At 45.4% G+C, this 26,395-nt stretch overlaps 1 protein-coding gene across 1 annotated transcript in view; it reads right to left on the bottom strand.

The window, feature by feature from the left end:
• Nucleotides 1–3,629: 3,629 nt before the first annotated feature.
• The window catches only part of LOC124803134 (acylcarnitine hydrolase-like), a 55,277-nt gene continuing 32,511 nt past the window's right edge, over nucleotides 3,630–26,395 (bottom strand). The window contains exons 7-11 of the mRNA XM_047264313.1: nucleotides 25,209–25,374; nucleotides 23,058–23,248; nucleotides 22,840–22,966; nucleotides 20,693–20,819; nucleotides 3,630–3,792 (exon numbers count right to left, since the gene is read on the bottom strand). Of these exons, the coding sequence (XP_047120269.1) occupies nucleotides 3,630–3,792; nucleotides 20,693–20,819; nucleotides 22,840–22,966; nucleotides 23,058–23,248; nucleotides 25,209–25,374 (774 nt within the window). The remainder of the gene's footprint in view (nucleotides 3,793–20,692; nucleotides 20,820–22,839; nucleotides 22,967–23,057; nucleotides 23,249–25,208; nucleotides 25,375–26,395) is intronic.

Here is a 26,395-nt window from a genome sequence, read left to right as displayed (position 1 = left end):
GTATCTGTGTGCATCTGGAGTATATCTGGTTTGCAAGTACGAGAACTTTTTCTAAACGTCTTCCTTGCGTTCACCTGTGGCGCAACAAGGGTGCCACCCCAGTATACGCCTAGTGGTACGTGGGAAACAGCCTGAAAACCTCATCCAAGCTGTCTCGCGCACCAGCCCTCTACGTTAATCCGGCCAGCGGATTCGATCCGGTGGATCAGGTTCTCCCCAGAAGCAGCGGCTCAAAGCGCTCGGTTAGGTCTTGTACTTCCCAGCCGATGTCACAAACGATTCACAACACTATTCTCCAAAATTTACCATGTATGGGGCTATACAGCTGACTGTGGAGCACAGTTCTTTGCTTCGCCAATTATTTGATTTGCCGACTTTCGTTGCTGTTGTTCAACATCTTTTCCCACTAGAAAACAAACACACACTCTCGCTTCTACTGTGTATTCCAGAAGGAATCGTCAATATTCAAGAGTATGTCAGGAACCATCCTTCGAAGCAAAAAGCTGTAGTAAAAATGGTCTACAAAACGCATTCTTGAACAGCTATATGCACTTGTCCAGCAGAAGAGATGTGTTCCACAATAACGAAGATGAACAAGTTGTCTTAGCGCTTAGTGTATGTATATTAGAGACTATATTTACTGGAAATTATTTTTTTCTTTTGGTCCGTACTAACACCTCTCAAACTAAGAGCTTGCAGTAGAAGAGATATGTTTCACTGCATCGAAGGCAAAGAAGTGCTCATTGCTCTTAAGCAAGCACTTTGTAGCCCATTTTCACAAGATGTTTCTGCTTCGAATGATCGTTCCTGTCATATCCCTCAATATTGACCATTCCTCCTGGGACAACCTGTCTAAAGGCATTCCTGCCCAATCTTTGCCATACTTGTCCATGCATGTGGGCTGTTGTGCACGCCAAAAGCAGCTTCTGACGTCTATGGTAAAAGGGCTTCACCCATTCTGGAGATGGCAGCCCGATCGTTCCATAATTCCTCAGAATGATTTGCGGCCGGAACTTACTATGCAGGAGTAATAGTTGGCGACCTTCCCACAATAGTAGTAGTTTCCCCGCACCTGATCTGAATATTTTCTAGAAGCCCTGTCAGGAAGCAGGAGCCGGCCGTTGTGGCCGAGCGGTTCTAGGTGCTTTAGTCCATAATCGCGCTGCTGCTACGGTCGCAGGTTCGAATCCTGCCTCGGACATGGCTGTGTGTGATGTCCTTAGGTTAGTTACGTTTAAGTAGATCTAAGTCTAGGAAACTGATGACCTCAGATGTTAAGTCCCATAGTGCTTAGAGACATTTGAACCATTTTGGAGGAAGCAGGACCTTGCCCAGGCCTGTTACTAGCAGAAGCACAAAACGGTGACAGAAAATGTCACAGACGGAGCTGACTTATGTTGCAAGAAGCAACCCACTGAGCGTATCCGGTCGTATAAGTGTAAACGCCTGTGTATAATGCCAGTTCCGTTCAACATCAGCTCTAGTTCTTCATAATAGCCTAATTTCAGTGATGAGAGAATCCCAACAATTTATGCACATGTGACATATCAAGCCACTCTGAGGATATTAGGTTCCGTAGAGAAGCCAAATTGCAGATATGATCTCTACGTTTCACTTACTTTCCCAAATAGTTCCAGAAATTTTCCATGTGAGTAAGATCGGGTAGTGTAACGGGCCAGATGAGGTGCGAAAGGGGACTGAATACTTATCAGAAAAGAAACGTACAGCGGTTCGGCAGAATAAGAAAGCTCCAAAAACGAAACGTATTATCCTGCCTAACACGATGTAGGAAATCGATCGGGGTTTAAAGCAGCTTCCAGTCGTCTTGGAATAGATAAGTACGTGTTCTGCATGGTTTTAGAGAGTATTTTACACCATTCTTCCCGCAAAGAAGTGGAAGGTTCAGGTAAAGATAAAAGAGGTGGGCAGCCATCAAGCACACTTCTCTCCGAAGTACACTACAAAAACCCAATCGTATTGAGATGTGGTGATAAGGGGACAGACGGAAATTCATCCACAAAAACCTTGTGCTATTAATGCAAGGACCCTCTAGTCTTGGAAAGAGTAGTGCCACTGGGGAGAAAACATTTCGTCATGGGATGGATCGAATCAACCAAAATGATGACACAATCCTTGGCAGTAAAACGAACTTTTTCATGTTGAAGTCATTTGCACAGAAGACGAGTGGTTTTGGAATTCCAGCTCACCGTGCAGTACCACGCTTATGGAGCCCTCTCCATGTTGTTTTGTTGCTGACAGGGTTCGCGATTGCGATAGTCATTTCGGCAATGAGTTTTGCAGCTGCCTTCCCCTTATTTTTCATCCCAGCAGCAGAAACACAGTTCTGAGTCCCAGTGGCTTGGAAAATTACAAAAAACTGCCTTTGTTGTTTCTAGCAGCCGTCTCGGCAACACAAGTCTGCAACTAAACACTTGAAGGGGTTCTGAGCCACGTTTATGAGCAAATCCGCAATGAAATCCACTAGCGAATGTACAGTCCTCGCTAGGTTTTGCCCCAAGAAGCCAGCATCAAAATGACTCGGAAATTCCCGTACGATTCACCAGCTGCCGCCCAGGCTGTTACCGACTTGGAAGAGCGGAAATTTCATTGTAGGAAGGTTGGTAGGTGTGGTTAACCAGTCTCGGTAGTGCATTAGGTGATATTGCAAACTGATCCCAGCAATGACAAAGATGATGAGATGGAAAATTCAGTGTCATAAAGGGCAGGGTGGGGGGTAAATAAACGAAACTGGCGAGCAGAGGAAGCCAAGAAGTCAGACATTCGGTGAGTGAGGAGCCACAGCAAGTCTCGAGTATTCTGTGGGATAATTTGTGAGTGAGATTTAAGGGCTCAGTTAAAGCAATTAGATAGGGTGCAGTTATGACTCAGTGGCTTCTTTGCATCAAATTGATCAACTAGGCAATGCAGTTTTTCACAAAGAATTTTGACTTTTCCTACTGGAGGCATGTCAGCATATTGTCAACTCAGTTAACAGGTTGTGGTTCGGCTTCCTTTATTAATTCTGATAACCGTCAGTTCCGCACAAACACAATTTTCCATTCCATATATGAAGATCGGTCTTGTGGTCGGATGCTTGAATCTTTAAGCATCCGATTACACTTTCTTTGTCTAACCCCATTTTCCAAATATTTCGTAGACTCTGCAAGTTCCAGCAAGGCATTGCAAACAATAGACGCCGAGTGCGTGGACAATAATACCCACACGATACTAGAGGGGATCTACGCATCTTTCTCGCATTTCATCAGCTGATGCAGACGTTCGAAAGGTACGGTGAAAGTGGTACGACGAAACAACGGAAGTGAACAAAGAAGGTAACATACTTTCGACTTTGAAGCGCCAGTGCTTGCTCCTGCAGACTTGGAGAATAGGCACGTTTCAGAGTTTACAGCTAATACAGTGAGGGATAAGTAAATACATACTATCCATCATTTTAGGTCATTGCTCTGCTCACGTTCACAAGCAAGTATTATGTAAATGCTACACGGTTGTTAATTTACAATACTTTATTAATACAGTATTCCTACAGTACAATACATCCAGTCTGTAATTAACATTCGGTATTTAAATAATGCGACATGTAGTCAACAGTTTTTTAATCACAGCGAGTTTCAGTAGTAAGGAGGAATCACTGAGTGTACGAAGTCCATCCGCTCAGCGTTCCTGTTTTGTTGGACGGTAGAGTTGACGTCAATGTTGAGGAAGTACTTGGTTTCCAGGTTGTAGGTAGGCCAGCCGCCCTCAATCACAGGATCATCCTCAGGGGTGGGATTCCTGCAAGCATCAGAACTTAGAAGTCAGAGCATACGGCTTAACAAGCATCGAGAGACAGGAAATCTGTGTCTTAAGTTCGGCAGTCAAGACACTAATTTTAAAAGGAAATAAAACTCCAAGGAAGAGTAAGAGAGAGTAAAGAGTGAGAAATATAAAAAGTGACCAGAATGACAAGCACAGCTTTCAGATATAGCCTGCTTCATACATTACCACCTTCCAATTTTAATTATGGCAAGAAAACCTAAAACTTGTAAGTTAGCATACATTACGTTTCTAGAATAATGTTATTCTGCTTAAGCATTATGTTTCAGTAGACAGCATGTTCTGTTGTAATTTATTTAAATTGTGGTTCCATTTCGGTAAACGTAATTCTTAATTTCCTCAGTGAGGATACGTACAGAGGTTCTTGTCCACATTTCTAAAACAATTGGCGACGGGATATCGGCACATTCACTACAATTCTGCTGGTTAATCTTTAAAAAATTAGAAAAGTTACGGTATTTCTCCTTTTCCCCCTACTCTCTGACTGCTGTGAGAAATGACAAATTTATTGCAAACGCTGCCAAGACAGTGACTAAAATGATCTACAATTCAACACAGTGGTTTTGACTAAACACCAATGATGATATAGTGTTTCCTGGGCATGTCCCATTAGTTGTTGACATTTAGTTTCATCATCTGCGATAGGGGAACCTTAGGAATCTTAGCTGCAGGTTTATTGACTTGTCGGTTATTGGGTGTCAAATTTTCTTCCTCAATAAGGGTGACGAAGACATTTAAACGTCAGCTTCATGCATTGTTAAATAATACAGAAGTAATATCTGCCATTCAAAAGTTTTCAGAGTAAATTAATTTCAGTAAAGATGGCTTTTGTGGAGTGAGTCTCAATTTCGTGTTCTTATCCCAGTCCTACTACAAAGGTCTCATTGACCAGAACAGTAGTCAAGAGAGTCAGCGATGTGCCCGCATGAATGTCCGTGTGTTTCCTACTTTAGAAAAACACCTCCTGTCCCAAAGCTAAGATGTATAGCACTCTTTTGTTGTGTCCGTCTGAGACTCAACATCTCTTGTATATGGTAATTAACTGTCTATCCTTTCCATAATATTGTCAGAATTGTTACTAACGGAGATAAAATTTATTACTGAGTTCAGTGGAAGGTTAATCGCTATCATCGCTAACTTACATCTGTTTTACTTCAAATTTCCTTTGAGAAGCATCAAATGACAGTCAGTGAAAGTGCTGAGAGTGTATGAACTTAGGACATCTTTGGAGGTTGAAAAGCGTGCACCAACTTCGAAATTGACAGTTCAGCACAGGAAACAAAACTATATGTACAAGCAGTACGGATATTCTGAAAATGAGATCGATCTGTCCATTGAGTTGGAACGTGGTGGAACCTACGAATGTGCTTTGAGAGAACATGGCTTAAATTTGAGGGAAATTTTAGAATATTTAATAGGAGTATCATATCTCGTTCATCAGCCAAGATAAGACCCTTATGACTATTAAAGATGTTATGCTACAAGAGAAGAACACTGTCACTGTACGACAAGTACGTCCCATGCGGTTAAGATCGCAATTATACAGGCTCCCGTTTTCGTAAAAGTGAGATCGATAGCCCAATATCATCGCTACTACAGACGCCACTGACCGTTGCAAGACGACGTAGGATGGCTATCACATCGTCAGAACTGTTGGCATACTTGATATAACTCGCCATCGAGCAACGCACAATCACTTCGGACAGTGCTATTCTTTGCTGACGACTGTGCTCCGTTCTACCAGACCATGAGATAGGACTCACCTGCGTATTCCGACTGTTATTCAGGGTGTCGCGTCTATCTACACCATCACGAACATTTATCTACATCTACATCTACACTTATACTCCGCAAGCCACCCAACGGTGTGTGGCGGAGGGCACTTTACGTGCCACTGTCATTACTTCCCTTTCCTGTTCCAGTCGCGTATGGTTCGCGGGAAGAACGACTGTCTGAAAGCCTCCGTGGGCGCTCTAATCTCTCTAATTTTACATTTGTGAACTTCTCGGGAGGCATAAGTAGGGGGAAACGATATATTCGATACCTCATCCAGAAACGCACCCTCTCGAAACCTGGCGAGCAAGCTACACCGCGATGCAGAGCGCCTCTCTTGCAGAGTCTGCCACTTGAGTTTGTTAAACATCTCCGTAACGTTATCACGGTTACCAAATAACCCTGTGACGAAACGCGCCGCTCTTCTTTGGATCTTCTCTATCTCCTCCGTCAACCCGATCTGGTGCGGATCCCACACTGATGAGCAATATTCAAGTATAGGGCGAACGAGTGTTTTGTAAGCCACCTCCTTTCTAGATGGATTACATTTTCCAAGGACTCTCCCAATGAATCTCAACCTGGCACCCGCCTTACCAACAATAAATTTTATATGATCATTCCAATTCAAATCATTCCGCACGCATACTCCCAGATATTTTACAGAAGTAACTGCTACCAGTGTTTGTTCCGCTATCATATAATCATACAATAAAGGATCCTTCTTTCTATGTATTCGCAATACATTACATTTGTCTATGTTACGGATCAGTTGCCACTCCCTGCACCAAGTGCCTATCCGCTGCAGATCTTCCTGCATTTCGCTACAATTTTCTAATCCTGCAACTTCTCTGTATACTACAGCATCATCCGCGGAAAGCCGCATGGAACTTCCGACACTATCTACTAGGTCATTTATATATATTGTGAAAATCAATGGTCCCATAACACTCCCCTGTGGCACGCCAGAGGTTACTTTAATGTCTGCAGACGTCTCTCCATTGATAACAACATGCTGTGTTCTGTTTGCTAAAAACTCTTCAATCCAGCCACACAGCTGGTCAGATATTCCGTAGGCTCTTACTTTGTTTATCAGGCGACAGTGCAGAACTGTATCGAAAGCCTTCCGGAAGTCGAGAAAAATAGCATCTACCTGGGAGCCTGTATCTAATATTTTCTGGGTCTCATGAACAAATAAAGCGAGTTGGGTCTCACACGATCGCTGTTACCGGAATCCATGTTGATTCCTACATAGTAGATTCTGGGTTTCCAAAAACCACATGATACTCGAGCAAAAAACATGTTCTAAAAATCTACAACAGATCGACGTCAGAGATATAGGTCTACAGTTTTGCGCATCTGCTCGACGATCCTTCTTGAAGACTGGGACTACTTGTGCTCTTTTCCAATCATTTGGAACCTTCCGTTGCTCTAGAGACTTGCGGTACACGGATGTTAGAAGGGGGGCAAGTTCTTTCGCGTACTCTGTGTAGAATCGAATTGGTATCCCGTCAGGTCCAGTGGACTTTCCTCTGTTGAGTGATTCCAGTTGCTTTTCTATTCCTTGGAAACTTATTTCGATGTCAGCCATTTTTTTTGATTTGTGCGAGGAATTAGAGAAGGAACTGCAGTGCGGTCTTCCTCTGTAAAACAGCTTTGGAAAAAGGTGTTTAGTATTTCAGCTTTACGCGTGTCATCCTCTGTTTCAATGCCATCATCATCCCGGAGTGTCTGGATATGCTGTTTCGAGCCACTTACTGATTTAACGTAAGACCAGAACTTCCGAGGATTTTCTGTCAAGTCGGTACATAGAATTTTACTTTCGAATTCACTGAACGCTTCACGCATAGCCCTCCTTACGCTAACTTTGACATCGTTTAGCTTCTGTTTGTCTGAGAGGTTTTGGCTGCGTTTAAACTTGGAGTGAAGCTCTCTTTGCTTTCGCAGTAGTTTCCTAACTTTGTTGTTGTACCACGGTGGGTTTTTCCCATCCCTCACAGTTTTATTCGGCACGTACCTGTCTAAAACGCATTTTACGATTGCCTTGAACTTATTCCATAAGCACTGAACATTGTCAGTGTCGGAACAGAAATTTTCGTTTTGATCTGATAGGTAGTCTGAAATCTGCCTTCTATTACTCTTGCTAAACAGATAAACCTTCCTCCCTTTTTTCATATTCCTATTAACTTCCATATTCAGGGATGCTGCAACGGCCTTATGATCACTGATTCCCTGTTCTGCACATACTGAGTCGAAAAGTTCGGGCCTGTTTGTTATCAGTAGGTCCAAGATGTTATCTCCACGAGTCGGTTCTATGTTTAATTGCTCGAGGTAATTTTCGGATAGTGCACTCAGTATAATGTCACTCGATGCTCTGTCCCTACCACCCGTCCTAAACATCCGAGTGTCCCAGTCTATATCTGGTAAATTGAAATCTCCGCCTAACACTATAACATGCTGAGAAAATTTATGTGAAATGTATTCCAAATTTTCTCTCAGTTGTTCTGCCACTAATGCTGCTGAGTCGGGAGGTCGGTAAAAGGAGCCAATTATTAACCTAGCTCGATTGTTGAGTGTAACCTCCACCCATAATAATTCACAGGAACTATCCACTTCTACTTCACTGCAGGATAAACTACTACTAACAGCGACGAACATTCCACCACCGGTTGCATGCAATCTATCCTCTCTAAACACCGTCTGTACCTTTGTAAAAATTTCGGCAGAATTTATCTCTGGCTTCAGCCAGCTTTCCGTACCTATAACGATTTCAGCTTCGGTGTTTTCTATCAGCGCTTGAAGTTCCGGTACTTTACCAACGCAGCTTCGACAGTTTACAATTACAATACCGATTGCTACTTGGTCCCCGCATGTCCTGACTTTGCCCCACACCCGTTAAGGCTGTTGCCCTTTCTGTACTTGCCCAAGGCCATCTAACCTAAAAAACCGCCCAGCCCACGCCACACAACCCCTGCTACCGGTGTAGCCGCTTGTTACGTGTAGTGGACTCCTGACCTATCCAGCGGAACCCGAAACCCCACCATCCTACGGCGAAAGTCGAGGAATCTGCAGCCCACGCGGTCGCAGAACCGTCTCAGCCTCTGATTCAGACCCTCCTCTCGGCCCTGTACCAAAGGTCCGCACTCAGTCCTGTCGACGATTCTGCAGATGGTGAGCTCTGCTTTCATCCTGCTAGCGAGACTGGCAGTCTTCACCAAATCAGATAGCCTCCGGAAGCCAGAGAGGATTTCCTCCGATCCATAGCGACACACATCATTGGTGCCGACATGAGCGACCACCTGCAGATGGGTGCACCCTGTACCCGTCATGGCATCCGGAAGGACCCTTTCCACATCTAGAATGATTCCCCCCGGTATGCACACGGAGTGCACATTGGTTTTCTTCCCCTTTCTTGCTGCCATATCCCTAAGGGGCCCCATTACGCGCCTGACGTTGGAGCTCCCAACTACCAGTAAGCCCACCCTCTGCGACCGCCTGGATCTTGCAGACTGAGGGGCAACCTCTGGAACAGGACAAGCAGCCATGTCAGGCCGAAGATCAGTATCAGCCTGAGACAGAGCCTGAAACCGGTTCGTCAGACAAACTGGAGAGGCCTTACATTCAGCCCTCCAGAATGTCTTTCGTCCCCTGCCACACCTTGAGACGGTCTCCCACTCTGCCACAGGTGAGGGATCAGCCGCAATGCGGGCAGTATCCCGGGCAACCACAATCGTAGTCCGATCGGGGGATGCGTGGGACGAGCTGGCCGTCCCCGACAAACCCCCATCCGGACCCCCACAGTGATGCGCATTGGCAACAGCCTCAAGCTGTGTGACCGAAGCCAACACTGCCTGAAGCTGGGCGCGAAGGGATGCCAACTCAGCCTGCATCGGAACACAGCAGTTGCAGTCCCTATTCATGCTAAAAACTGTTGTGCGATGAACGTCTGAACTAATCTACAGAGAGCGCAAACAAATCGACACAAAATTTAAACGGTTATTAAAATACAAGGTTGCCTAGTAAATGCAGTAATGCTGCTACTTGCGCACTGCTGAAACACTGCTCGGCGGCGGAAGGAGACTACGCGATTTTACACTATTCAGGTACTAAAACACGATGCTACAACTCTCAAATACTATAATACGCCCGAAATTTATGAATTAAACAATGCAAGTACCAAAAACACGCAAAGAAATTAAGAATTAAACTATGTAACAAATGAGTGAGCTAGGAGTATACGACTTGCTGTTGCAGCTGCTTATCCAGGAGCAATATCAAAATGTATCAAGCAAATGTTGTTTAGCTACCACGTTGGCAAAAACAGTATAATTGTTCTTGTAACTTCGTCCATTACGATGATGTGAATAGCACTATATCTATTTTTTAATGTGAACTCTGCTTCTTTTATTTGGTAAGCAACTTCTCTAGTCAACATCTGAAGAGAAGTATTCCACAGTTTACCATTCACGTAAATATGACATTAATAGAAAAAGCTACAAAAACTGACTTTGGTTCTTCTTTACTAGCAGACATTGGTGGTAGCTGGTGTAAAATAACTCGTCTACCCCGTAGTTGTTGGCTGATTCGTTTATGCTGCGTCTAAGGACTTCCTTTCTGCTGGTTGTCTATCAGTTTAACCACGTCAAGGCACGGATTGGGTTTTGCAAATCATCACTTCTTTGTGTTAGTTAAAGATCGGTGACAAACCAAGTGGTCTGTGGTCTAGAGATAGGGTTTTTGACAAAACTAAAACGTCCTGGGTCCCGATTTGAATGCAAATGATCAGCAATGACAGGTGACGACTTCTGTTGTCATAGATCACCCTAGTGCTGTCAACGGCCCTGTCAAAGAAGGTGGAGGAGCGGACAGGCTGTCACAGCAGTCTCTTGATCTTGGGATGGGGAGCTGTTTGTAAAAGATGAAAGAGTCGGTATGGTAAACAACATGAAGATGGAAGTCTAACCTCAACCATTGTCTTAAATACATGTAATGTTTATCCACAGGAAATGTGGCCTGTAACTGAAAAAGGGACTTCATAACCACTCCACTGGCGTAAGGTTCTGGCTGGATCTGTCCCCTTTAAGAATCTCCTGAATAGAACGACCAAGAGGGAGGTAACCATGAAAAAACTATTGAGCAACCAACGAAACGGTAATATGTTAATAGTGGCGTTGGATGTCGTAGGTTTGAAAGTGGTTGGAAAACTAGGAAATCTGAAAGGACATATGGAACGACTCAATCCAGCTATTGTAAGGATCAGTGAAGTAAAATGGAAATAAGTACCGATTTCTGGTGAGACGAGTGTAGGTTAACGTCAACTGCAGCAGAAAATGGTATAGTAGTAGGAATGAGAGAAGGAGAGTACTAATAGAGGTCTGCAACAAATTTTAGTTGATAGAGAATATTCTTTTGAAAATCACAGAATAGGAAGTACGGTTCGAACAGGCCTGGAGACACGAGGTGACTGTAGTTCCACTGTATTATGATAACACACAGACAGGGATACAGCAATGTTATTAACTTCGGATTGAAATGAACTGGATTTGCAGAGAAGTTGGGTACAGACATCGTCCGTCACTTTTTTTATCATGTGACGACATAATGTACATTCATTGAAATATATTACATACATTCAAGATGTTCAGAGTGCATAATTACACTTGTTTGTTTAATTGTGGGAAACTGTTCAGTGAATTAAGAACATTGAAAATGGCAGCTACTTGCCGAAACCTGTAACGTATACCTAGGGGATCGTGACGTAACAAATTATTATACAACCTTTTAGCAAGCTTGCACGCTGACAACTCTCAGCATGTCAGTCTTGTTTTTTTTTTTTTTTAATTCACTAAGTGTATTTTAAACTTGACGCTTGCACATGTATGATACGTGGAATTATCATGTCCACCACTTACAGTACGAATTTTTGAGTTGTACTAATTGAAATATTTTTATCTGTTAGTAAGTCACACACAAACCCACTGAATTCGTGGTGTGTTCTTTCTTGAGGTTCGCCAGTGACGCCGAAACTGGTGACTGGTGAATCGTGCGAACCGTAACAAAGAAAATACAGGTTCCTTAATCAGCAGCCGATGTTGGAACATGAAAGTGTCCTCATAGTCCCGCAAGACTCAGCACTATCGCCCTATCTGGTACGGTGGCGAGTTGAATTGTGGACTTGTTACTTCACTACGATTTTCGGACCCGACAGTAACCGCAAGAGAATATCATGGATTTTTAGTCGTAGAACACTGCTTAGTTACCAATTTATTCTGCGTTTGATGCCCCCAATTAAGTAAGAATTACAACCTACATGCTCTATTATTTGCTAGGTGTATTCCCATCTCTGTCTTCTTCTACATTTTTTACCCTCTACATCTCCGTCTAGTACTATGGAAGTCGTTCCCTGATGTCGTAACAAATGTCTTTTCATCCAGTCCGTTCTGCTTGTCAGTGTTTTACATACACTCCTCTCCTCGTCGATTCTGCGGAAAACATCTTCATTCCTAAACTTATCAGTCCACCTGATTTTCAACATTCGTCTGTAGCACCACGTCTCAAATGCTTTGATTCTCTTCTGTTTCAGTTTTGTCACAGTCCGTGTTCCGCTACCACACAATGTTGTGTATCAAATGTACTTTCTCAGAAATTCCTTTCTCAAATTAAGGTGTATGTTTGATCCTAGTAGGCCCCTCTTGGTCAGAATCCCATTTTTGCCAGTGCTAGTCTGCTTATTACGCCCTCCTTGCTCCGCCCGTCATGGGCTTCCTACATACCAGTATTCCTTAGCTTCGTCTACTTCGTGATCCCCAGTCCTGATCTTATATTACTCACTGCTCTTATTTCTGATACTACGCATTAATTTCATCTTCTTCCGATTTACTCTCAGTCCACACTCCGTACTCATTACAGTGTTCATTCCATTCAACTAATCCAGTGATTCTTATTCACTTGCGCAGAGCATAGCAATGTGAACAGCGGATCTTATTACTGATTCCCTTCACCTTGAGATCGAATCCCACTCCTGTTGAACCTTTCGTTTATTTTCGCCATTCCTTCTTCGACGTATATTATGCACACCAGGGGCGAAAGACTACATTCCTGTCTTACACCATTTTTAATCGGAGCCATTCGTTGTTCCATAATGATTCTTGTTCGTAGTGCATATTCCCATCTTGCCTATAGCTTACATCTGTTTTTCTTAGAATTTCTAACATCTTGCACCATTTTACATTGTCGAACACTGTTTCGAGGTCGGTAGATCCTATGAACGTGTCTCGATTTTTCTTCAGCGTTGCTTCAATTATCAACTGCAACGGCAGAACTGCTCTCTTGTGCCTTTACCTCCCCTAAGTCAAACTGATCGTCATCGACACACCCTCAATTCTATTTTCTATTCTTCTGTGTACTATTATTGTCAGCATGAGCTGTTAATCTGATTGTGCTATGATTCTCATACTTGCCAGCTCTTGCAGTCTTCGGAATTGTGTGCATGATATTATTCCGAAACTCTGATATTATATCCCCAGTCTGATATATTTTGCACCCCAAAGTGACGAGTCGTTTTGTTGCTACCACCCCGAGTGATTTCAGAAAACCCAATGAAATGTTTTCTGTCCCTTCTGCCTTATTTGATCTCATGCCATCAAAATCTTTGTAAATTCTGATTATGTACTAGATCCCCCACCCTTTCCTGTGGAAACCTGTTTCTTCTAGCACGCCAGGCAAGTCCTCTCCCTGTAAGAGACGTTGAATAAATTGTTTCCACCTATCCGCTCTGTCCCCTGCATTTAAAATTATTACTCCCATTGACATCTTAACGTTATCGCCCTCGCATTCAATTTTACCGAAGGCTGTTTTGACTTTACTGTTCGCTGAGCAGTCCTTCCGGCAAACATTTCTTTTCCTAAGAAGACATTTCGTCTTAGGTGCCCTGCAATTTCTACATATTTCGTTCCTGTGACTTGATTTCTGTATTTCTGAACTTCCCTGAACAATTTTGTACTTCCCTATTCCATCGATCAAGTATTTGTTCTATTATCCATGGTTCCTCCGCGGCTGCCTTGCTTGTATGTACCTTTTTCTTTCCAACTACTGTGATTGTCTTTTTTAGAGATGCCATTCCTCTTCAACTGAACTGCCTGTTGACCTATTCATTATCGCAGTATCTATTGCCTCAGAGAACGTTAAGCATATCTCTTCATTATTTAGTAGCTCCGTATCCCACTTCCTTGGGCGTTGACTCTTCCTGACTAGTCACGTAATCTTCAGCGTGTTCTTCATCATTACTAAATTGTGATCAGTGTCCATATTTGCTCCTGGGTACGCCTTACAACCAAGTATCTGATTTCGTACTATCTACTTGACTAGCTAAAATATTCCCATGATCTCCCGTCCTTTTCCAAATACCCTCCTCCTCTTATGATTCCTGAACAGGGTATTCGATATTTGTTGCAGAACTAAGTCTTTCTCCTTTCTCACTTCTAGGACCATGTCGATATTCTCGCATAACCTTTGCTACTTCTCCTCCCCTACAAACTCATTCCAGTCCTTTGTGACTGCTAAATTTCAATCTCCCTTAAGGTGCTGAATTAGCTGCTCAATATTCCCATAAACTTTCTGTATCTATTCATCCCTTGCTTGCGACGTTGGCATGTATAACTCATTAACTGTTGTCGCTCTCGATTTGTTATCGATTCTGTTGAAAACAACCGTATTACTGAACTGTTCACAGTAACTCACTCTCCTAACCATACCCTCCTGTTAATAACGAATCCTGCTCCCTTTATACCGTTTCCTGTTGCTGTTAATATAACCCTACACTCGTCTAACCGAGAATCCTTGTCTCCGTTCTATTTCGCGTTAATGATCACCACTATATCTAGGTTGAGCCTCTGCACTTCCGTTTTCAGACTTTCTATCTCCGCTACCGCGTTCAAGCTTCTGACGTTCCACGCCCAGACTCGTAGAACGTTATCCTTCCGTTGGTTATTCAATGTTTTTCTCATGGTCACCTGCGCTTGACAGCATACTTCCGGAGATCCGAATGTGGGACTGATCTGGAAACTTTTGCTATTGGAGGGATCATCATGAGACTTTCTCAATTACAGGTCACATGTCCTGTGGGTTCACGTTATATGTCCTTAGTGCAGTGGTTTCCATTCCCTTCTGCATCCTCATGCGGTGGATCATTGCTGATTCTTATGCCTTTATGGACAGTTACCCACCGCAAGGACAAGAGAGTGCCCTGAACCTCTGTCGGCCCTCCACCCGCTTTGACAAAGTTGTCGGCAAAACGAGAATGACTTCTTATACAAGAAGTACTCGGCCTCCATTGCTAATGATTTTTATTCAGAATTTAAACAGTGGCGAGATTCGACCCGGGACGAGTACATTTTGATTACTAGTCCTGGATGCACCCCTAGACAGTGGGTGCTGTGGTGTCACCGCCAGACACAGCACTTGCTAGGTGGTATCCTTTAAATCGGCCGCGGTCCGTTAGTATACGTCGGACCCGCGTGTCACCACTATCAGTGATTGCAGACCGAGCGCCGCCACACGGCAGGTCTAGAGAGACTTCCTAGCACTCGCCCCAGTTGTACAGCCGACTTTGCTAGCGATGGTTCACTGACAAATTACGCTCTCATTTGCCCAGACGATAGTTAGCATAGCTTTCAGCTACGTCATTTGCTACGACCTAGCAAGGCGCCACTATCAGTTGCTATTGATGCTGTAAAACACGTACTGTCAAGAGCGATGTTCACCAATTATGGATTAAAGTTAAGTATTCCAGCAGCTACGTACTTTATTTGCTAGTCTCAATCACTTTACCTGTTTCAGACCTCACGCCAGCCTGCGTGAGCTTAAACGCGTGCCTTTCGGGTTCCAGTCATAGTGGATTGGCTGTCTTGCCAGTCCTCAACAGTTTGGCGACGAGGCCAAATCGCGTTCGTAACTATACCGCCGTGATTTACTTGTGTAATGGCTTCGCGACAATCACCAGATGTACTGTCCGAATTTTATCGTTTACAGAACCAGCAGACGCAGGCCTTACTGGATGCCCTTGGACAGCTCGTCCAGGGTCAACGTGCAATGCACAACGATGCGGCTGCCGCCGCTCCACCGCTACCGCAGCCACAACACGCTGTTGCACCACCTTTTCGTCCTTTTGATGCGGCACTGGAAGGCTGGACGGAGTGGTCACGCCAATTTGGATTCCATCTCGCCGCCTACAGAATTCAAGGTAATGAGTGGCAGCCTTTTCTGCTTTCTTGTGTCGGAGTGTCCACCTACCGTGTGATAGTGAAATTATTTCCCCGACGCGACGTGGCAACGCTGTCCTACGAAGAAATTTTGTCTGTATTAGATGCATATTTCAAAGAATCAGTCAATGTAGTTGCCAAACGGTATACCTTCTTTCGTACCAAACGTACGGCGGGACAGACTAATCGGGAGTGGGTTGCAACCTTTCAAGGCCTTACTAGGGATTGTGCTTTTGAGTGTCAATTTGGACTCCCTTATTCAGATACTATGGTACATGATGCAATTGCACAGAACGTTTCTGATGTTCGTATACGGGAACAGATTTTGAAACTGGTCAATCCCTCCCTTCAACAAGTGATGGACATATTGGATCGGCAGGACACACTTGACTTTGCTCAGGAATCATTTGCAACTTCGCCACCCGTGTGTCATGTTAACTGGCCCGTCGGGCGAGCTGCACGGAACAGTAAACAGTCGCCTGGCTCTCAGCCACGTGTCCCGCGTCGGCAAGCAAATGCAGTGAAATCATGCCCGCGGTGTGCTACTAGACATTCGCGTGAGAATTGCCCGTCACGCCAAGCTATTTGCTTTTTCTGTAATAAAAAGGGACATGTTCAAAGTGTTTGCCAGAAAAAGCTCAGATCGGACACTCACAACCATTCCTGGCTCTTTGTTTCACGCCGGAATCGGAATCGAACCAAGGATACTCAGGCTCGCGACACTTCGCCCATGGAAATTCTTGTAGTTCATTCCACTCCGCCCAGTGCCATCTCTCTAACAGTGACTGTGTTCGTCCCACAAATAGTGTGCGTCGACGTCGCAGGAAATCCCGTCATGTCACACGTGATTTTGTACCAGTGTCAGTTCACGTTGCACGAGACAATCGCTCTTGTCGTCAGCAGGACAATAAACTTTTTGTAGACTTGGACATTAATGGCAACGTGATCCCATTCCAGGTCGATACAGGAGCTGCAGTTTCACTAATCAATCGGGACGCGTACACACTGCTGGGCACACCTCCGTTGCATGCCGCAAATGTTAAGCTAACTACTTATTCAGGTCACGGGCTCCCTGTGTTAGGACAGTGCAGCCTTCTTGCAACATACAAGGGATGTCCTTCGTTCTTCTTCTGCAGTGAACTTGTTTGGTTTCGATTTGTTTCAGTTATTTAACTTGTCTATAGTCAATCAGGTCCTATCAGTGAACCAGATTGTGCCTTCAGACAGTGTTTCTCGTCTATGTGAAGAGTTTGCAGACATTTTTGCACCGGTCCTTGGTTGCGCTAAGAACTATAAAGCACATTTGGAACTGAAAATAAACGCGCAACCGAAATTTTTCAGAGCGCGCAATGTTCCCCACGCTTTGCGTGATGAGGTCGCAAGAACCTTAAACGATTTGGAATCACAAGGTGTGATTGAACGTGTGCAGGCTTCTCTCTGGGCATCACCCTTAGTAACTTTGCAAAAACCTTCGGGAAAATTGAGACTTTGTGTGGACTTCAAGGCAACAGTGAATCCACAACTAGTGACTGCCACTTTTCCTTTACCCCGCCCGGAAGGTCTTTTTGACAAACTGCGCCCGGGTAAATATTTTTCGAAGTTGGACCTAGCCGATGTGTACTTGCAAATACCGGTGGACGAAGAATCCCAGCGCGTTTTGGTGGTTAACACGCATCTTGGTTTGTCCCGATTCAAACGACTGCCATTCGGGTGTGCATCCACCCCTGCATTGTTTCAGCAATATCTACAAACTGTTTGTGCGTCGGTCCCTACTGCAGCAAACTATCTGGACGATATTGTGATCTCCGGAAAGATGGAAGAAGAACATTTAGCCAATCTCAGAACATTATTTCAGGTATTTCGACAAAATGGTCTTCGCTTGCGGAAGGACAAATGTGTGTTTTTTGCTCGTGACTTACCATATTTGGGACATGTACTCAATGCCCAAGGCATACATCCCAGTCCAGAGCACCTCCGTGCAATACAAGACTTGCCTTCGCCGCAGAATTTGAAGCAGCTACAGAGCGTGCTGGGAAAAATAAATTATTATCATCGCTCTGTGCGCCACGCCTCTTCCATTTCAGCTCCGCTTCATCGCTTACGCCGTAAAGGCGTTCCGTTCGTCTGGACGACGGAATGCGAACGCGCCTTTCGCCAGTTGAAATCGGCGTTGCTTTCCAATACTTGCCTTACGCCATTCGATCCCCGGAAGCCCCTTTTGTTGATGGTGGATGCATCGGATTTCGGGATCGGTGCTGTGCTCGCGCACAAAGATGGTTCGCACGATCGCCCTATTGCCTTTGCATCCAAATTGCTCTCGTTGGCGCAGAGAAATTATTCACAGATCGAGAAAGAAGCATTGGCTCTCGTATTTGGTGTTACTAAGTTTCATGATTTCTTGTATGGTCGTCACTTTACCATCATCACAGACCACAAACCTTTGAAATCTCTTTTTCATCCGACCAAGCCTGTACCTCCACGTACAGCGCAGAAATTCATTCGCTGGTCTATTTTCCTCTCGCAGTACCGCTACGATATCTTGTATCGGTCCACTGCTAAGCACGGAAACGCCGATGCGTTGTCCCGTTTGCCTGTTGCTGAGGATAGAGCATTCGATTCCTCCGAACTTGCTTGCATGTTCATTGATTCGGAAACCGATGACGTGGTAGAATCGTTTCCGATTGATTTTCGTCGTGTAGCTATAGCCACAGCTGCCGACCCTGTACTTGCTACCGTTCTGCGTTTCGTTGCTACTCAATGACCCTTGTCAAAGTCACGGATCCGAGATCCGTTGGTTCGCCGATTTTTTGCTCACAAGGAGAGACTTTTTGTACGACGTGGTGTTTTGCTGTTGCGTTCTGATAATGATCAGTCCAGGGTCGTGGTCCCACGTTCGCTACAGTCCTCTGTCTTACGGCTTCTCCACCAAGGACATTGGGGTATAGTGCGAACGAAACAACTTGCTCGTCAGCACTGTACTTGGTTCGGAATCGATGCTGCGATTACGCATATGTGCTCTTCCTGCATGGCGTGTGCCGAACAACAATCCGCACCACCGCGAAAATTCTACGCATGGCTAAAAGCCACTTCCCCTTGGCAACGCTTACACATCGATTTTGCTGGTCCGTTTTGGAATGCTCGATGGTTGGTTGTTGTAGATTCATTCAGTAATTTTCCTTTTGTTGTCCGGATGTCTTCCACGACGTCTTCTGCCACCATCCAGGCGTTATCTGCTATCTTTTGCATTGAAGGTCTTCCACAGACTATTGTTTCCGACAATGGCCCACAATTCATATCCGCAGAATTTCAGTCATTCTGCACGGCCACAGGTATTCAACATCTGACGTCCGCGCCGTTTTCGCCACAGTCAAACGGTGCCGCTGAACGTTTGGTCCGGACTTTCAAGTCACAGATGTTGAAGTTAAAGGAGTCGCATTCTCGGGAGGACGCGTTATTGCTCTTTTTGTCCTCGTATCGCTCTCAGCCCCAAGATGGTCGTTCGCCGGCTGAGTTGTTGCACGGTCGCCCTCATCGCACCTTGATGTCTTTGCTACATCCGCCGCATCAGGTTCCTGTGCAGCGGCAGACACCTACTTTTGCCCCAGGCGACCTTGTATACTATCGCAACTATCGAGGTTCACGGCGTTGGCTCGCAGGGCGCATTCTTCGCTGCCTCGGCCGCGCTATGTATCTGGTTTTGGGGGCCTCTGGTGAGGTGCGTCGGCATCTCAATCAGCTGGTCCTCTGTCGTCGCACGGGTTCTGCCGCTCCCCGCCTGCTTTCAGCGACGGTGCCGTCCGGTCAGCGCCCTGGGACCCATCTACTGGCTCGCCTCAGCCCCAGGTGTTACCGACGATGCCTTCCATTTTGCCCCATGGCGACGCGCCGCCGCCGCCGCCGCCGCCGCCGCCGCCGCCGCCGCCTGTTCTCCCGCCGGCGCCGCCCGTAGTGGACGCGTCGCTGCACCCGCCGGTCGCCTCCCTGGGTCACGCGCCGCCGATCGCTTCCCGTGACCAGTTGTCCTCCGCCATGGAACTCTTGCCCGCTCCGGACCACATGTCGTCTTCGCCCGTCGGGTTGGCGTGCACCCTGGACTAGGTTTTCGGGCGTTTCCTAGCTCCCCTCGGACCGAATGGCAGGGTGCGGGTGGCACAGCCTCGCCTGTTGTTAGGCTCCCCACCTCGTCGCGTACGTCAACATGTGGTCCTCCCCACGGCGGGCGGAAGCCTTATACCACAACCGTCCGCCGATTTGCGGGGTAGGAATGTGGTGTCACCGCCAGACACCACACTTGCTAGGTGGTAGCCTTTAAATCGGCCGCGGTCCGTTAGTATACTTCGGACCCGCGTGTCACCACTATCAGTGATTGCAGACCGAGCGCCGCCACACGGCAGGTCTAGAGAGACTTCCTAGCACTCGCCCCAGTTGTACAGCCGACTTTGCTAGCGATGGTTCACTGACAAATTACGCTCTCATTTGCCCAGACGATAGTTAGCATAGCTTTTAGCTACGTCATTTGCTACGACCTAGCAAGGCGCCATTATCAGTTGCTATTGATGCTGCAAAACATGTACTGTCAAGAGCGATGTTCACCAATTATGGATTAAATTTAAGTATTCCAGCAGCTACGTACTTTATTTGCTAGTCTCAATTACTTTACCTGTTTCAGACCTCACGCCAGCCTGCGTGAGCTTAAACGCGTGCCTTTCGGCTTCCTATCATAGTGGATTGGCTGTCTTGCCAGTCCACAACAGGTGCGTCCTCAAAGTGTGGTAACGCTGTAGTTAGTCAACAAAAGTTATGCAGCCAGCGTGTCAGCGAATACTCACAGGTACTTGGCGAAGTTTGTCCAGAGCTTGACGACCGTGGTGCGCACCTTCTGCTCGTCAGAGTTAGGGTCCAGGTTTTGGTCGGGCTCCCGCCAGATGGAGTCCAGGTCTGCAGTGTGCGTGGCACCTGAAGAATAAGAATTTTCTTCTTTATATTTGATCGCTTTAAAGTCTTCAGCAACAATGATCTGTGGTATTTATGCGTATTCATGGATCTGCTGAAAAACGTCTTCTATCTCCAGGGACGACATTCTCTCATATCGAAAGTAATCTACGTAATCCAGCCTGCTTCGTGAGCATTGCATACTGTCTGCTAAAATACACATGAAAAATCGTATTGGCTCCTAGCTTGAAACTGATGTTGGGATTTAAATACGGACTTCTGTTCCGGAACATTAATATTCCATCGACGAACGCCTCTGCCTCAAAAGGCTAATACATGTAATTCGTCACAAATCTTCTCACGGCTTTCGGCCTATTGAAGGGAATACTGCTGCTGCTTCTCAAAACAGTCAAGTGTATGACGGTAACTCACAATGAAAATGTCTCATACCTTCTCCTTGATTTATGCGTAGTTAAGCTTCTTAAAAAATAACCATATTTCCTATATCTTAGTACTGCTGTTGTCTCATTATAATTCTACCATCCCCCGGTAGCTGAGTGGTCAGTGCAACATAATGTCAATCCCAAGGACCCGCATTCGATTCCCGGCTCGTTCGGAGATTTTCTCCGCTCAGAGACTGGGCGTTGTGTTGTCCTAATCATCATAATTTCATTACCACCGACGCGCAAGTTGCCAGAGAGGCGTCAAGTCGAAAGACTTGCACACGGCGAACGGTCTACTCGACGGGAGGCCCTAGTCACACGACAATACCGTGAATGTAGATTCCATTCGAGTTCTTCTCTTGCCCAATTTCTTTGGGCACCATGCCCGATGAAGTACTGCTTAGTGTACGAGCGAGCCGTAAGTGGTAAACAGCGGCCATAGGCCGAATGTTGTTGACTGCGGAGGTCAAGCACGGGATCAATACCTTCAAAGATTTCTGCCTCACGGGAGCAGTTAACTGCTTTAATGACGTCGGTCTGTTCACGCCAATACGGCGTTCTTTAATTATTGATTGAAATGAAAGACAATGTTAACACCATATCACAATCACAGCGAAGCTGGCAATCATTATTTATACCGATTTGACAGTTTAACAATACCGAGGAGCAGTACGCTGCGCAATGCGTGTCGATCACTGATTGTCGCTTGGAGTGTGTAGAATCCGGCCAGGATTGTTCTGGCGTAACCACAAGAGTCGGAAAGAAGATGCGGAACGCAAGCACAGAAAAGGCGGTGAGGAAACGTAGGCCAATGGTGCGCGGAATTGGATCGCGCCGCGCCAAGACCGACAGCGGGAACAAATGAATATACGCGTCGCTCCTGCCAGCTTCGGCCACTCAGATGGCCCCAATCTGCAGCGGGGTTAGTGCTACGCTATCAGATTGTCGTGATTCGTATCAAGTGCTTACTTGGACTTTATGCGTAGTAAGAACGTTTCTGTTTTCATGTCGTCTCTCGCTAGCGACATTTGCTGTAATAAAAGTTAAGCATTGTCAGTTTGCTTTCTAGAATTCAACATCCTCTAGGCACCCTATAAGCAACGTGTGCGGAAGATCCCACAAGGATCGCAAATGAAATTTCATGATTTCTGAGGCCTAAGAAAGGAACCTTTCATTGAGGGTAGTGCCAAACATTTTTTGAGCGATTAAGTTATTGCCATGCCAATGGCCTTGCCGCAGTGGTAACACCGGCTACCGTCAGATCACCGAAGTTAAGCGCTGTCGGGCCGGGCTAGCAGTTGGTTGGGTGACCATCCGGTATGTCGAGCACTGTCGGCGGGGTACACTCAGCCCTTGTGAGGCAAACTGAGGAGCTACTTGACTGAGAAGTGGCGGCTCCGGTCTCGGAAACTGACATACGACCGGAAGAGCGGTCCGCTTCCAGTGACGCCTGTGGGCTGAGGATGACACTGCGGCCGGTCGGTACCTTTGGGCCTGCATGGCCTGTTCGGGAGGAGTTAGAGTTAAGTTATTGCCATGCAAGATTTCGATAGTACACTCGTATGTCAGCGACAAATGAACCACCTCTGCCCCTCACTCACCAGGCAATTCGACCGGACTTTTCCCCGTGTAGTCGTACTGGTAGTAGAAGATGGGCTGCGTCATGGTGGTGCTCAGCAGTCGCACTGTCGTGTCTGCCGGCTCTCCGTTGTTCAGGTCCGTCATCATCTGAGAGAAAAACGAAGCGAAAGCATTAATCATGCGACCCAGTTTAAGTTCGAAATTCTTGTTTAGTTGGTTGCGGTACGTGTGTACTCACAGCTGCGTATTGGACGGTGTTGTCAGCCGTGATGTTGGTGACGTTGCCGAAGTAGTACTGCCTGAGGGCGGCCGCCGCCTGCCGCTTAGACTCAATGTCGCCCAGACGCAGGACGAAGTCGATGGCCGCCTCGAAGTCCGAGTTCAGCTGTTCCAGCACAGATTCGGCGATGGTGGGCTCGCCTCCCGCATCTGTAAGAAGAAAAAGTACGCTACGGGAATCGCGTAGTCAGTAAGTTACATTCTAACTCCCTGTTCTTCTACACCTACTCTCAGCGATGGGTAATTTTCGTTTTACCTTAACTTCCTTTCTTTATGCTCCACTAGCGACTGATACACTGAGGAAATCAGGTCTGCAAATAGTTTTGCTCTCTGTCAATCCTACGGTTCAGTAGTTTTGGTAATGTACGTAAATCACGTATTGGTAACATTGGCAGAGAAATGAATGTATGAGAGAGGAACTGGGAGCCGACAACTTCTCTTTGTTTCTTCTTCGTGTGTTTATATGTTTTGCGCATGACTGGAACCGCATATCGTTCAGTGTTAATCCACTGCGTATTTTCTGTGCTTAAAAACTGCAAATTGCATTTTCTATGTAAGAAAAACTGAACCGCGTAACTTTCAGCTATTTTATGTAACAAAAGCAATTACTATTGATGGAAGCACGTTTTACACTCACAAGTAGGAAAATCTATATAATTATTGTAGTTATTTTGTATTCCAGGGAACTTTCCTCATCATCATCAAACGCAAGAGTTTCCTGCTATTATTCGCAAGTGTGAAAGCTCCCTAATTTTGTTTTGCAGCAGAATCTTTGAACACGTTCGCAGTTCGAATATAATAAATTTTATTAATACTGAGAAGCGTACGTCGATGAAGTTGCATGGTCTTAGAAAGTGTCGTTCGTGCGAAACACAGCGTGCCCTTTCTCCACATGACATGTTGTAAACTGCGGATGAAGGGCAACGGGTTGATTCCATTTTTCTATGTTTCCACAAAGCATTTGACAGGGTGCCCCATTGCAGGCAATTAACGATGATACGCCCATATGGAATACGTTCAAAGGTGTGTGAGTGGCTCGAAGTTACAGAACCCAGCAATAAGTCCTTGACGGCGAATGTTCATCAGAGACAAGGGTATCGTCAGAGTATCCCACGGAAGTGTTATAGGACCGCTGTTGCTTACGTATATACATATATGATTAGCCGAATCTGGGTGGGAAGCAATTTACGGTTGTTTGCTGATGATTCTGTGGTCTACTGTAACGCGTCGGAATTGAGTGACTGTAGGAAGGTACAAGATGACTTAGACAAAATCTGCAATTGGTGTGATGAATGGCAGCTAGCTCTAAAAGTGGAAAATGGGCATGAGTAGGGAAAAAACTTGTAATGTTCGAATACAACATTAGAAGTATCCTGCTTCACGCATCATTTAATTATCTGAGCGTAACGTTGTATAACGATATTAAATGGAACGAATATGTGAGAATTGTGATGGCGAAGAGTAGTGATTGGCTTCGGTTTATTGGGACACTTTTAGGAAAGTGTGGTTCATCTGTAAATCAGACCTCATATAGAACGCTGCTGCTAGTTATTCTTGAGTACTGCTGAAGTAGTTGAGAGCCATATCAGATCGAATTGAAGGAAGACACCGAAGCAATTCAGAGGCAGAGTGCAACATTTGTTACCGGTAAGTTCGAACAGCAAGTGCTACGGAGATACTTCGGGAACTCAAATGAGAATCTCTGAAAGGAAAGCGACGTTCTTTTCGAGGAACATATGGCGAAAATTTGGGGAATTGGCATTTGAAGTTGACTGCATAACGACTCTGTTGTCTCCAACATACACTGCGCGTAATGACCACGAAGGGAAGACACGAGAAATTAGGGTTCATACCGAGGCATATAGATAGTCGTTTTTACCTTGCTCTATTTGCGAATGGAATGAGAAATAAAATGACTATAAGCTACACTCTACCACACACCTTACGGTGGCTTGCGGAGTATGTGCCCTTTATGTCATAGTGGGACCTCTTTCGTTGTCATCCGCGGTTCCCTTACTATTGTCGATAACAGAGTGTGTTGTTTCATCACCACTTTCAAGCCTTTATTTCTTAGTCTTGAGTCACCTGAAGGACAGGTTGTGACACTTACCATTCTGCAGCTGCAAGTTGTACTCGCCAGTGGTGACACCGGTAAGGAGTGGCATAGGAGTATAGTTGCCCGCAACAGCCCACGCTCCGAGCCTGCTGTGGTCCGCCGTCATGAATGCCCCCTCTGCTTCAGGCTCTATGGCGATCATGAAACCCACTCCACAACTCTGAAACACACAAAAACACGTAAACATAAAGTGGCTGACTCATGGGAACAATTTCCATCCTGTACCAAGCACTACGTCCTTCTGGTGGTAAATAAGCTAACATCAGCTTCGACATTTCTTGTTATGATACTGTGACGGTCCGGTCACTGGACGAGTCCAGAAGCGAACGTTAAGACAATCTGATTATGACTACAAGTTACCCGTCAAAATATTTCTTAAATATATATACTAGTCTATCTCACTGAACATGTGGAAATATTTCATTTATTTGTTTATAGAAATGTCCAAATGTGTGTGAATTCCTAAGGCACCAAACTGCTGAGGTCATCGGTCCATAGACTTACACACTACTTAAAATAACTTATGCTAAGAACAACAGACACACCCCATGCCCGAGGGAGGACTCGAGTCTCTGGCGGGAGGCCGCGCGGTCCATGACAAGGCGCCTCAAACCGTGCGGCCACTCCGCGCGGCTATTTACTTATAGATTTCCCTTTTATCACCTATATCAACAACCTCCTAGCGTTGTGTTTCGTCGAGTTAAAGAGCAAAAAATGGCTGTCTTTTGTTGATGACAGAGAACGTAACGCTTCCAATTTTACTGTTGTTTTATCACTAGTATTGCTGCATGTATCGTATCTTCGTGCTGCTACTCTGACCACCATCGACCTCTGGACATCGGTAGCGATCAGATGATGAGATGAACGGATGAGACGCGTTGGGCAGTATTAAAAAAAAAAATTTGTGATTTCTTCGATTCATTGCCACTACTCAATTCTCTGCTCTTACGGTAGACTGTTACAGCATGAATCTTTGAATGTGGTTCAGCGATGTTCCATAGTTTATTTGTATTTTGTTAGATGTTGTATAATTATTTTTTACCTACTTCCAATGTCTGACTAATTTTCAAAATAATAGTTATGCCAATAATTACTACTTAATTCTCGTTCATTAAGAATGATTTATTCGGAAATCTAGGAGGAAATACCTATCATTCTTGTAACGAATGCAATGTTCTCAA

Source organism: Schistocerca piceifrons, chromosome 6, assembly GCF_021461385.2.
Source record: "Schistocerca piceifrons isolate TAMUIC-IGC-003096 chromosome 6, iqSchPice1.1, whole genome shotgun sequence".
NCBI lineage: Eukaryota > Metazoa > Arthropoda > Insecta > Orthoptera > Acrididae > Schistocerca > Schistocerca piceifrons.
Note: the sequence above shows the minus strand (reverse complement) of the source record. Positions and strands in the feature narration are given on the sequence as shown.